Source organism: Atta colombica, unplaced genomic scaffold, assembly GCF_001594045.1.
Source record: "Atta colombica isolate Treedump-2 unplaced genomic scaffold, Acol1.0 scaffold83, whole genome shotgun sequence".
Lineage (NCBI taxonomy): Eukaryota > Metazoa > Arthropoda > Insecta > Hymenoptera > Formicidae > Atta > Atta colombica.
The window spans coordinates 1,429,262-1,442,330 of NW_017259576.1; the positions used below are offsets into that span (position 1 = coordinate 1,429,262).

The 13,069-nt window shown below is 32.8% G+C and overlaps 3 protein-coding genes across 6 annotated transcripts in view; 1 reads left to right on the plus strand and 2 right to left on the minus strand.

Annotated features, from left to right (window-relative positions):
* The window catches only part of LOC108692879 (probable uridine-cytidine kinase), a 6,493-nt gene extending 3,391 nt beyond the window's left edge, over positions 1-3,102 (minus strand). For both annotated transcript variants that reach the window (XM_018201425.1, XM_018201424.1), the window contains exons 1-4: positions 2,709-3,102; positions 1,768-2,024; positions 1,332-1,477; positions 1,100-1,246 (exon numbers count right to left, since the gene is read on the minus strand). In XM_018201425.1, the coding sequence (XP_018056914.1) occupies positions 1,100-1,246; positions 1,332-1,477; positions 1,768-2,024; positions 2,709-2,837 (679 nt within the window). In that variant the 5' untranslated portion in view covers positions 2,838-3,102. The remainder of the gene's footprint in view (positions 1-1,099; positions 1,247-1,331; positions 1,478-1,767; positions 2,025-2,708) is intronic.
* A 2,435-nt stretch (positions 3,103-5,537) lies between these two features.
* LOC108693018 (RING finger protein 10) lies at positions 5,538-9,905 on the plus strand. 3 transcript variants are annotated; one of them, XM_018201657.1, is made up of 13 exons: positions 5,563-6,042; positions 6,151-6,323; positions 6,399-6,607; positions 7,064-7,154; positions 7,260-7,447; positions 7,533-7,725; positions 7,806-7,934; positions 8,005-8,206; positions 8,429-8,680; positions 8,770-8,944; positions 9,066-9,442; positions 9,527-9,607; positions 9,738-9,901. In XM_018201657.1, exons 1-13 carry the CDS (start codon positions 5,973-5,975, stop codon positions 9,755-9,757), a joined length of 2,160 nt encoding a protein of 719 aa, XP_018057146.1. In that variant the 5' UTR covers positions 5,563-5,972; the 3' UTR covers positions 9,758-9,901. The 3 variants fall into 3 exon arrangements, with proteins under 3 accessions (XP_018057145.1, XP_018057146.1, XP_018057143.1); XM_018201656.1 differs by having other exon boundaries at positions 5,538-6,042; positions 9,530-9,905; XM_018201654.1 differs by having other exon boundaries at positions 9,527-9,901.
* Positions 9,906-10,778: 873 nt separating this feature from the next.
* The window catches only part of LOC108692975 (heat shock 70 kDa protein cognate 4), a 3,690-nt gene continuing 1,399 nt past the window's right edge, over positions 10,779-13,069 (minus strand). Inside the window, exon 3 of the mRNA XM_018201574.1 lies at positions 10,779-12,703. Coding sequence (XP_018057063.1) covers positions 10,953-12,703 — 1,751 coding nt within the window. The 3' untranslated portion in view covers positions 10,779-10,952. The remainder of the gene's footprint in view (positions 12,704-13,069) is intronic.

Genomic DNA, 13,069 nt, shown 5'->3' on the forward strand with positions numbered 1-13,069 from the left:
TAATAAATATTATTACTGTTGCTGAATACATATTTAATTATTCGCTATAATTCTTGAATTGTTTTCTAATTGTTTAACACATCTTGATATAAATGTAGCAAATTAATTCACATATTTTTTGTGTTAATAAATAACTCCATTTTTTTAAGGTTTTGAAATTATCGTAATAATAAAGAATTGTGTAATTAAATATATAATTAAAAGGGTTAAATTATTTATCAATAGTGAAAATATGTGAATTTGCTACGTTTGTATCGAGATATGTATTAAGCAATTGGAAAGCATCTTGTTTATTACAAATGATTATGTAAAGAGGGTGATTTTTTTAATAATTAATAATTATATTTTAATAATTTTAATTGATTTAAATCAAATATTTACGAGAATGTTCATTATAATTTATCTTAATTCTAAAAATTTAGATAGAAAGAATATTTATATATTCAAGATATATTTCACTTTGCAATATTAAATATTTTTATAAACTTTCAAATTATAAAATTAGAATCAATAATCATAATTCATAGAAATGAATCTTTATTATCTATCAGATTTTGGCTATTAAAATTTTAATCCTATAAAATCTTTTTCTTAATTATTTTTAATTCACAATCAAACTATTAATTACTTCATTAATAGTTGATTAATTTTCTAATCCTTGTAAAATAATTATGATTTCTTTTCATTTTTATATATTTCATGTTCTGGCGTTTACATTTAAGAAGAAAGAGAACTGCAGCTCTAGAATGCTTTGCATATATCTTCATTGTAATTTTATTGTAACTAGTAATAATATCAATTATAGTACCAAAGCATATTTTACTTATTTGTATCATTTTGAATTAATCTATCAGAAGGAAAACTTGAAAAAATAAATTTTGATTAATATCATCACAATCAAACACGAGATCTTTTTAAATGAAATATTATGATAAAATGCAATATATAAAAATCGAGAAAAAAAGATAAAAAATGTTTATATATCTGACAAACACACTAAATTCACAAACAATAAACCCACTAATGAACATTAAGCGAGAGATATCAAATAATTATAATAGCAATAAAAATATTATTATGCATATAATAATATATTTACCTGTGTTGTCTGCTCCCCTTGGTATTATAACATCTGCAAACTTTTTTGTTGGCAAACAAAATTCTTCAAAAGCTGGTTTTACAAAGTTCATATATTGATTCAGGACATAATCTAAATCCCTTCCACGTTCTTTTATATCTCTTGGCACTGAAGACATCAACAACATTATAATAATATGATACAAGTATGACAAGTGATACTCAGATTACTGAAATTATATGTATGGAATTACCTCTCCTTGCAAGTCTGGTATCAGAATCAGTATCCACAAACAATTTCATGTGAAACAAATCCCGAATTTTGGGAAAATAAAATACCAGTATTCCTTCAAACAGTACCACATCCGCAGGATATATTGTGGTAACTTGATCTTTCATTCTAAAATAAATTCATAATTTTTGTTTATAATTTTGCAATTTGCCTAAGATTTTCATATGTAAACATCTTTTAATTCGCTGGATCTGATTTAATTTTATATTACAATTACTGTATTGCTATTAATTGTATGTTATATATATGTACATTGCATTATACAACAACTATAAATCTAAAGATAATTTAAAATTATCTTTAGATTTATAGTTGTTATATAATGATTAATTAATATAATTTTAAACAATTATAAATCTAAAGATAATTTTTAACTTTAATCTTAAAGTAACACATACAAACTGTTTGTCCTGTAATCATAAGCAGGTATCTCACATTTGACACCAGCAAGAATATCCTGCAGCGTTTGTAAGATTAGATCATCATCAAAGGCATCAGGATGATCAAAATTATACTGTCCCTTCTCAGCTTTCACTTTCTCAGCAGGTGTCAAGTCACGATAGAAGCTATCTTGTGATATACAGACTACCCGACGCTGTTGATGATCCATGTCGACTTGTCCTAATTTTTCCATTATACGCTTGCATACTGTAGACTAAAAAAATACAATTTATCACTATATATGATTATATTCTTGATTTCATCATTCTTATAAATCTTTATATTAAATAAATAAAGCAAAAATTATGATCATATAAAGAAAATCTACTACAAATTATAGATAGTATTTTCTTTTACAAACAGTTGCTTTAAAAAAACATGAGTTTATGGAAGTTAAAATAGTAATTGAAACATCTGTTATTATGGAATATTAAATGATATAAAATGAAATAAAAAAATAGAAAGTAAAAAAGTTGTGAATTTCTGAAAAATAATTTAATTTATTAATCTTCTTTCATTAATCTAATATTTCATTGTGTAATTCATTAAGCTTCTGTCAATCTCAAGATCAGTCGTATTCTTAATAAATATTACAAATTAATTCCATCAGAATTAGAATTATCAGTTAAGAATACATACATTCTTTTTAAGATCGTAAAACTGGTCATATCTACTATATAAAATTAAATTAAAATTTTATATAAGAAATATTCATAGGAATTGTAAATAAGAATTATATTCATTATATTCTAGAAATTTTATTTCATTAAATACCTATCTACAATATCTTTTAACGCTTAAAAAATTAGACTACGGACAATTTTTTTTAAAGTGTATGTACAATATGTATTCTTTTCTTATGATTCAAATATAATAATTCTACGCAAGATATAAGTACCTTTCCACTTGCAGTACCGCCGGAGACACCTATCAGGAAGGGTGTCTTGCTTTCAACGCCGTTGAGCTTGCCATTGATACCGAAAGACATTTTCCGCGTGATACCCACATTCGCTGGCATATCTGCCATATCGGGTACACAAGAACGAGGAAATGTCGACTTGATGTCGTTGAAAATGGATCTTCACCGGCGCGCAGTTGAGCACGATTGCCAGGACTTGCTGGATGTTGTTGTCCTGCAACGCGTTTCTAGATACTGACGCGGATCTCGATGATCACCGTCCTGCACTGCAATCGACTGCGATTGCTGGTAGAGGAGCAATAGCGTAAAACGGCGTACGTAAGCCGACCACGTGTGTGTACCGGGAGCGTCCTGTTCAGCTGCGTTGTGATTGGCCGCGGCTACACGATTGGTGCGTCGGGTTTTTCCACGGACGATCACTGGAAAGTTCAACGTTGAATTGGGATGATTTTTTAAGTCTGTTCGTGTTGTACTTTTTATTCAGAACCTTCGTTTTTTCTTTCTTCAACACTTTATTACTATATATTTATCTCGTTGAATTTTAGGTGCAACAAATTAGTAATAAACTTCAGTTGCTATTCGATATTTATAAAATTCAGTTGTTATAAAATTCAGCGTTTTCTATTTGGAAAACTAGTGCAATACTGACGTACACTGAGTGCAATTGAATGCAAATCACATTTTCAGTGTTAATAAATAATTTAATCATTTTAATTACAAATTCTTTATTGTTACGATAACCTCGTAACCATAAAAGAATTAAATTATTTATTAACACTGGAAATATGTAAACTCATTTGTACTCTACTCTTGCATTTAGTGTTGCAGGCTAGTGGAAAACGTTATTAGGTTTATTTTTCATTGCAATACTGGATTGTACTAGATTAACTAGAACTTAATTTCTTCTCACCAAATGTTAAACATCCTAGCAAACGAGAATGGATTAAAATGGATTGAAATTTTTTTCTATCCGAATGCATATTTTAAACGAATATTTTTTTTTTGGATTTAATTGGATTCAATTAGATTCAATTGGATGCAATTGGATTGAAAACTGCATTTCCTATTCGAAATTTTGAATTAAACAGTATTCACAATGTATGTGTTGTGCACAGAAAAAACTAATATTATTTTTAGATTGAAAGGCATAGAGATATGCTCCATGGAATTCCTATATATGAATAAAAATACATTCAGGATTGAAAAGCATTTATTTTAACATTCGTGAATCAATATTTCTGAAAATTTGAATCCATTTCAATTCATTTCAATCCATTTCGTTTGCTGGAGTTATTAGGTTTGTTTTTTGCAGTATTGGATTATACTAGATTAATTAGAACTTAATTCCTTCTCATTTTCGCCAAATGTCAAACATATTCATTTCACTTTAAATACAAACGAATACACATAAAAATTATATATAGGTCTATTTTTTATTGCTACTCTAAACATCGGTGCAATAAGTTAAAGTGAAACAAACGTATATTTGTTTCACTTCAACTTATTACACTATGTGTACCAGTTCAGAAAGTAAGTAAAGTAGCAGTAAAAAATAGATCTTATGACTTAATTTACATCGTGCACTTGATATCGACTAATTAGTAACTTTCTATTGAATGATCCTAATTTCGATGATTTCGGTGATTTTTAGGATCGTTTCACCAACGATCAAACTTAATTGTGATTAACTGTCAATCGCAATTGGTCGATTCTACTAAACAGCAAACTCGATTGGTCAATCAACGATCGATTAGATTAAAGGTTTGTTCGCGTCACATGCTCCAACATGTGTAATATGCTCCTACCGTAGTTCTTACTCCAATGCGCTTGATAAAATGAATAGGAGTTGTAGGAACACATTCCCAATCAGAAATGATAATGAAATCGACATCGACTCGATGTCAATTCCATTATCATTTCTGACTGGATGAAACATGTTGGAACATGCGAACAAACCTTAAGCTGACTGGCATTGATGACCCACGATAAGTATACTTAATCATTTTGATGCATGTTATACCAATTTAGTACATTATTCTTTGAATACATCGCTGAAATTAAAATTATTTAATAGAAAATTATTAGTTTGTACGTGTATCAAATGCACGTAAACAATGATGTAGACAATTAAGTGCGTTCCATTTGATAGCGAGCATTATATCCTTGTTTAATATTTGATAAGTAATAAAGATAAACTCGTATTCATAGTCAGATCTTATATTTAAGGCTTCCTTAAATTTATTTTTAGATACTCCACGAATTATTTCATTAGTTGCTGAACATCTAAAGATAAATTTAAGGAAGCCTTAAGTACAAGGTTTGATTATGAGTACGGCAAAAATTATTTCATAAACATTGCATAAGTGGAATGCACCTTAGGATGTTTTTTTATTCGATGATTATGATCGACAATCGACACGCTTGAATAATAATATCATTCTGAATTGCGGAACACATACAAGAGTTGAAAGTATTAATTAATATTAATTAAATAATATTTAACGATTTTATAATTATATAATACTCATTAAAATATATAAAATATTACTTCATATAGAAGCGATATATATTTCAAAACTGCTTGACGCTCTCGACAAGAAAATAAACACATTTGACTCTTTTTGTTATCGTTCGCTCGATAGTTTTTTTCAGCGACGTAATCTCTCTATTCTACCTTGAACGCGTTCAACTGAAGTCAAACCAACTCCAAAGTTCAAGATTATCATAACATCCCGATAGATACAACCGTTTATAATTGAAGAAGGCAAAATAACTTATAAATCGAAAATCTCGAATTTTCGACGGATTTAAACGACGGATTTATAGCGAATATGATGGTCGAATCATGTGAGTTATCGAGCGGTCGTGGCACCGTACACAACATCAGCACTTCCGTTTCCGCGAACGGTTACGTTCGCCATTTGGGTCGTGACCACGGAGTCGTGACCGTCATTAAAGGTTAAGGGCCTGAGATCGTCGCCCGCGACGAAAGGGGAGGCCGACTGCTCCCTGGAGAACGAGCGTTTCGCTCATCGCTGTTCGCGTCATCCCTGTGCAGCACCGCATCAACTGCCGACCGTCGTCACATCAAGACACATTTTACTACTTTGGCACTGACGAAACATGGCTTATTGAAGAAGATGAAGGGTGCGCGCAAAAATATCGTTTCTCCGAGGAGAGGAGACGGAGGAGACTGCAGCTGCAACGAGGCGAGTTATCAGACTGACTACAGTCGATTCGCAAATGGATATAAAGTCAAAATTCACGCTGTCCCCTGCGAGGGGGACTACTGCTGATGCCAGAAAGAACAAAGGTATCTTCAAGGTCACTTGCTCAGAGAACCTTAATTTGAATAAACAAGCTGTTATTAGTATCTTTTGGCATCTTGTGTACTTTTTCACTGTGATGTGTACCCTTTCAGGTATCAATAATGAGCTCCATCTGGGAACTTTGCGCAGAAGAGAACTTGCTGGCGCCAATAACGTCCCTGATGATGTACAGCCGACAAGGTACAATGTACAGAAAGCAAAAGATCTTGTTAAGAGACAGAGACCTAAAGGACAATATCATGGCGGTACAGAGGAGAATTCCAAGGTTGAGTCAACATTTGAATTATGCTCCTTTTTTTTTAGTTTATTACCACATTTTATATAATTTTTATATCTATAGGTAGTGGAGGAGAAGATGCCTGAGTATGGCTCAGTATTGGTTCAAAGAAGCAAAAAGAACGGCAATCATTTGCTGAATTTTCACTACGAACGATATGTGATGCGAGATGCACAAAACAGGGATGTAGGGAGACATAATTCCAACAGTAATAGATTGCTGCCACCAGTGCAGCGACATAAATACAACAAGGAACAATTTGTACAAGCTAGGTAGTAATTATACAATATAAATGGGTGCTTTCTATTCTCCTGATACCCATCTTATTCATATAAATTCACAGATATTATCTAGATCAAAGTCACATTTTCTTATCTTTACTTAAAGTTAATAGAGTAGCCAGTTTATATAATGTATAAAAACTATATGCATAAGATTTTTTATAAATTTATTTTATCTTATTTATGTGGAAATGTTTCTCGGACAGTAAAGTTGCTCAGTAGAATTATTTTATGTAGAACTCACATATTACGTTACATTTTATTTAACATTTTTCGGACAGAATTTCGAAATTCGAAATTATGACTTGATTTTTTAGTCATGCAATTGAATGTCGAAATATTCACGTAATAAAAATTATATATTTGATATTAACAATAAATATATAAAAATTATTTTGTAAAACTTAAAAATGATATACTTTTATATATTTTTATATATATTGCTAGTTGCCAATTTGTTGTGACTGCAAGTAGAGATTACTCCTTGCATTTGACTAACCCAGATATTCTCGTGGATTGGAAATCGATTGAACAAATTGTAAGTGTTTTTTAATTACAAATCAGCAATTGTTGCAAAGTTTCTTGCAAGAGACTCATACATATTGATATACGAGTAAATTAAATCTGATTTAATTTATTACAGATATTACACAATTCAGAAAATCTCTCCTGTCCTATTTGTTTACATCCACCAGTCGCAGGCAAAATGACTCGCTGTGGTCATGTTTATTGTTGGCCTTGTATTCTCCGTTATTTACGTTATTGTCAAGAAACAGGCAATTACAAATGTCCGATTTGTGATGAATATCTTCACAAAAATGATTTGAAGAGGTAATTTTGTTTAAAATTATAATAAATACATATCACATGAAGAAATGTTTATGAAAATATTTTAATTATTTTATATATCTTTTAGTGTGGTTGAGATTACACGCAGGTTATTTAATTTGGGCGAAACAGTCAATCTATGTTTGATGCGACGTGAAAAGAATTCTTTGTTTACAACGCCCGTGAAATCTGCTGTTCGACCCCCAACAACGTTTTTGTCTGTTTCGGAGAATGCTGATAATCAAATATATTCGAAACTTCTTATCGCAAATATGAATGATGTAAGTTAAAAAAAATATATTAAAAATCATTTATTATGTACATACAAGAGTAATAGCGAATGAATGAAAATTGTCTTCAGATCGTGAACATCATAGAGTGTGAGAATTCAGAATTAGAACTTGAGTTGAAGATTAATCCAGCCATGGCTCCTGATATCAAGCAAGCGCTCAGTGAATTATCAAAAAGGAAAGAAAAATTATTGTGGCAGGTAATATTAATCATATAATTATATACCCATTATTCTACATAATAGAATAATAAAAAATATAAAATATCAGATCGCAGAATCTAAAGATGCTCCATTGACTGAAAATATAACGGAAAAAGAAATTGCTGAAGAAACATCACAAAAATATGAAGTAGATGTTGATTCATGCAAAGATGATGACAAATCTTTAGCAAAACAATCTTCGACAGACAGTGTTTCCAGTGATAGTCAGACTGCTTCAAGTCCTAACAAATTTTCTTATTTTTATCAAGGTAAGTAATTTTGCAAATTATAAAAAATTTAATTTTTCATCTTTTAATGCTACATGATATTAGGCATTTTCGAATCAGAAATACAACTGATATAGTAAATCATTTCATTTTTGTTTGTCAATGTTGTTAGGATGATTCACTATGTAATATTGCATCATTTGCCTTGCTTGGAAAACTCTATATTTCAGTGATTATAATATTATATTAATGAACTTTTTTTAGCGGAGGATGGACAACATCTGTATCTACACGCGGCGAATGTGAAAATGCTGGAAATGGAGTATGGCAATTTGGAATACTGTCCTCCTGTAATTACAGGCAAGCTTCTCGAAAAGGAAGCAAGCATCTGCACGGAAGAGTTAAGACGAAGATTACGTTATCTTTGCCACTTACCACTTACTTGTCCATTTGAATTGGCTGAAATCGAATTAAAAGCACCATTGGTATCAGAGAAAGTCCTTCATACTTTTCATGGTGATCATTTATAATATTTTGTTTTATGATTTATATTAGAGATTTGTAATACTATTTAATTGTTGATTTATATTGATTTTTTTTATTAGAGCAACTAAATTCAAGACAGAAGTTCAGAGAACAAAGAGAACGCGAAGAAAGAAAGAGAGAGAAAAAGATAATTGAAGAAGAAAATAGACAAATTGGCATATATCCAATGCCCGACATAGATATTGAATCCTATCAACATTTTCCTCAATTGCAATCAGAATTACAATTATCCAAGTAAGCAAAAATAATCATTATCTTTATTTTATCGCTATTTTGTTTAAGTTGTATCGCTATTTTGTTTTATAGCATTGCATTCTATCATGTACAAAAATTATAATTTTATCATTTATTCTAGCGAGAACATTCTGTCACCTTCTGAATCAGTTATGTCAAGTATTGCTAGTAGTCCACCAGCTTTGAATGCATTTGAAGAAATTGCTCCAAAACAAGAAACGGATCATTCGCGCGAACAAACTCGAACATTCGCGGATATAACAAAGCGAATATCAACAATACCAACAAAAATGTCTAATAAATCCGCTAATGCATGGCCGGTCGTAAGATCAAAGACGCATTCTGGTACGACAAATGCATGCTTCAACAGAGACGAAGAAGTATTATCAAAAACGCATAAGTCGACTAATGCTTGGCCGCCTGTTAAATCAGGAATGTTCGCTGGTACACCAGGTACCTCGATTAACGAAGATGGAAAGAAAACTTACGTTTCTGAAGGTAAGTCGCATATTGGAACCAAATAAATTATTTAGCATTATACAAGTACAAATTTTTTGATCACTTATCTAAACTTATTTTCAGAAGCAAAAGACGAAAGTAATGCGTTTGGCAAAAAGAAGAGGACTAAAAAGAAAGGAAAAGGAACCGTACTGTTTACAACTGGTATGACATCTGGTTATTCTTTATAATTATCGTATATTATCACAGTTTTATCGCTATTCGCGCTGTGCGTAATGATAATTTTAGTAGAATTTTATTGGATCAATAGTAGAAAATTTGATTTCATTTACAGCTCTTGCCACCATTGTTTGATATACTAAAAATACGTACGGCATACGTATTAAATATCCTTATTTGTCTATACTGAAATTGTAATTATTTGCTATAAAAAAAGAAAAGATTGTTCGCCAAGGTTCTCGATATTGCGCTTACAAATAAAATTTTATTTCATTTAAATATTTGTTTATTTAATTGAAAACCTTTTTCTCTAATCTTATGCTTCTAAATAAAAAGAATCTGCGTTCGTTCTACTGACACAAATTAAAGCGAGAAGTCGAGATACAATCAAACCTTCTAATGTTTAAATTATTTATCTTTTTTTTTATCTTTTAATATTGCTACGAATGTTATATGGGTTGTCCGGAAAATTCATGCCGAAGGAAAATTGAAACGCAAAAAATTTTAATTTAATAAATGTATAAAATTTTAATTTTAGTCTGCACGAACTTTCCAGACAACTCAATACATGCTGTGTTTTGATATGTATCGTCGACTGAAAATATACAGAGTACACTATACATAACGTTAACCTTATGATAGATTTCACCATGACGTTAACTATAAACTTTCAATACCGATAGTGTATATCGAAACATAACCACAAACAGGAAGAATCAGCATTTTCTAATCGTTGAAGTACGATTATTATTCATACATATATTGTAATTTGAATTGTATCAAATTATACTATTTTATATATTTATTATCGGGATAAAAGAAGACTGCAATATTAAATTTTGGTAATCGCTCTATATTTACGAAGTTTGGAAAATTAACAACAGATCGTCTCGAGAATAAACTGTAAGTACAGTACGATAATAAAATAAATAAATTATAAAGAGTATACATTTACTTCAAAGTAGAAAATGGTGAAATAGAGGAACTTGTTTAAAAGATGATGCTAGAGAAAAGTATGTAAGGAATGATTAGAGCAAAGACCGCAGCTGTATAATAATTCTTATGTTCGTTTATTCGTTTTTTTTTCTTAATCGTATTCGTTTATTTTTTTTATCAAGGAATGCGTATTGCGCAGAGGGTGACCACGGTAACTTGATTCTTAATCGCGTTCGTTTATTTTTTTTATCAAGAAATGCGTATTGCGTGCAGAGAATGGGCATCCTCTGCTTGCAATACGCATTCCTTGATAAAAGAAATAAACAAACGCGATTAAAAAAAAAAACGAATAAACTAACGATGGGCAGTGGCGAGACAAAGCCAGGGATCCTTTTTAGTCGACTTCCTCAATGGTGGGTCCAGATGCACCGCCGCTGCTGGGTGCTCCACCGGCAGTGGCACCACCAGCTCCAGGGAAACCACCTGGCATGCCACCGGGCATACCACCGGCACCCTGGTACAGTTTCGTAACGATGGGGTTACAGATGGCTTCGAGCTCCTTCTGCTTGTGTTCGTATTCCTCTTTGTCGGCCAACTGGTTCGCATCGAGCCACTTGATTATGTCATTGCACTTGTCCAGGATCGTTTGTTTGTCTGATGCGCTAATCTTGTCCTTCAGCTTCTCATCCTCGACTGTGCTCTTCATGTTGAAGCAGTAAGACTCAAGACCGTTTTTGGCAGAGATCGTTTCCTTCTGCTTCTCGTCTTCACTGCGGTATTTTTCTGCCTCGTTCACCATTCTTTCAATATCCTCCTTGCTGAGTCGACCCTTGTCGTTGGTAATAGTGATCTTGTTCTCCTTGCCAGTAGACTTGTCCACGGCGGAGACATTGAGAATACCGTTCGCATCGATATCGAACGTCACCTCAATCTGAGGAACTCCACGAGGTGCTGGTGGAATACCGCTAAGCTCGAATTTGCCCAGTAAATTATTATCCTTGGTCATGGCGCGCTCACCCTCGTATACCTGAATCAACACGCCGGGTTGATTGTCGGCGTAAGTTGTAAAGGTTTGAGTCTGCTTCGTCGGGATGGTGGTATTCCTCTTAATAAGCGCGGTCATGACACCACCGGCAGTCTCAATACCTAGAGAGAGCGGAGTGACATCGAGCAAAAGCAAGTCTTGCACCTCCTCTGATTTATCACCGTGCAAGATAGCCGCCTGTACTGCCGCGCCGTATGCCACAGCCTCATCAGGATTGATAGATTTGTTGAGCTCTTTGCCATTGAAAAAGTCTTGCAGGAGCTTCTGAATTTTGGGAATTCGCGTAGAGCCTCCGACTAAAACGATATCGTGGATTTGAGCTTTGTCCATCTTGGCGTCGCGCAGCGACTTTTCAACGGGTTCAAGAGTACCACGGAAGAGATCGGCGCAGAGTTCCTCGAAACGAGCTCGGGTGATGGAGGTGTAGAAATCAATTCCCTCATACAACGAATCGATCTCGATGCTGGCCTGGGTGGAGGATGACAGGGTGCGCTTGGCACGTTCGCAGGCTGTGCGAAGACGACGAAGTGCGCGTTTATTCGAAGTCAAATCCTTCTTGTATTTACGCTTGAATTCCTGTACGAAGTGATTGACCATGCGGTTATCAAAGTCCTCACCACCCAAATGAGTATCTCCCGCCGTGGACTTGACCTCGAAGATACCATCTTCAATAGTCAGGATGGACACGTCGAAAGTGCCACCACCGAGATCAAAGATAAGGACGTTTCGCTCGCCGGTGGCTTTCTTGTCGAGACCATATGCAATTGCGGCGGCGGTGGGCTCGTTGATAATACGCAATACATTTAAGCCCGAGATGGTACCAGCGTCCTTGGTTGCCTGACGCTGCGAGTCGTTGAAGTAAGCGGGGACGGTGATCACAGCGTTGGTGACAGTCTTGCCTAAGTATGCCTCTGCAGTCTCCTTCATTTTTACTAAGACCATCGAACTCACTTCTTCGGGGAAGAAAGTCTTCGTCTCTCCTTTGTACTGTACTTGGATCTTTGGCTTGCCAGTATCATTTATTACGGTGAAGGGCCAATGTTTCATGTCAGCGAGAATGGTCGGATCCTCGAAGCGACGTCCGATCAACCTTTTGGCGTCTAATTAATTAAAAAGAAAAAAATAAGTTAGTTACACTGACTACCACTTCTAAATAGCTATTTAATACGACAAAGAATATAATAATGTAACACTATAAATACTTTTACATTAAAAATATTTAAATTTTTCTTTATTATGATTAATAACAAATTTATTAATTTATCAATATTCATGTTAATATTTGATAAATTACAATACTTTTACATTTATTCAAAAATATATTTGTTTCTTGCTTATTTCAATTAATAATTCAACTATTTTATTAAATGTGTATACTTAAATATCAAAATACTTTTACATTTATTTGAGAAAAATATTTATTCCTTTAGATTTTTAATTATGTTTATACTTATAATAATTTAGAT

Coding starts and splice junctions, on each gene's coding strand:
- LOC108693018 (XM_018201654.1), top strand. CDS start 5,973: ATGGATATAAAGTCAAAATTCACGCTGTCCCCTGCGAGGGGGACTACT. Junction 6,043..6,150: donor TGATGCCAGAAAGAACAAAG/GTATCTTCAAGG, acceptor GTACCCTTTCAG/GTATCAATAATGAGCTCCAT. Junction 6,608..7,063: donor GAACAATTTGTACAAGCTAG/GTAGTAATTATA, acceptor ATATATTGCTAG/TTGCCAATTTGTTGTGACTG.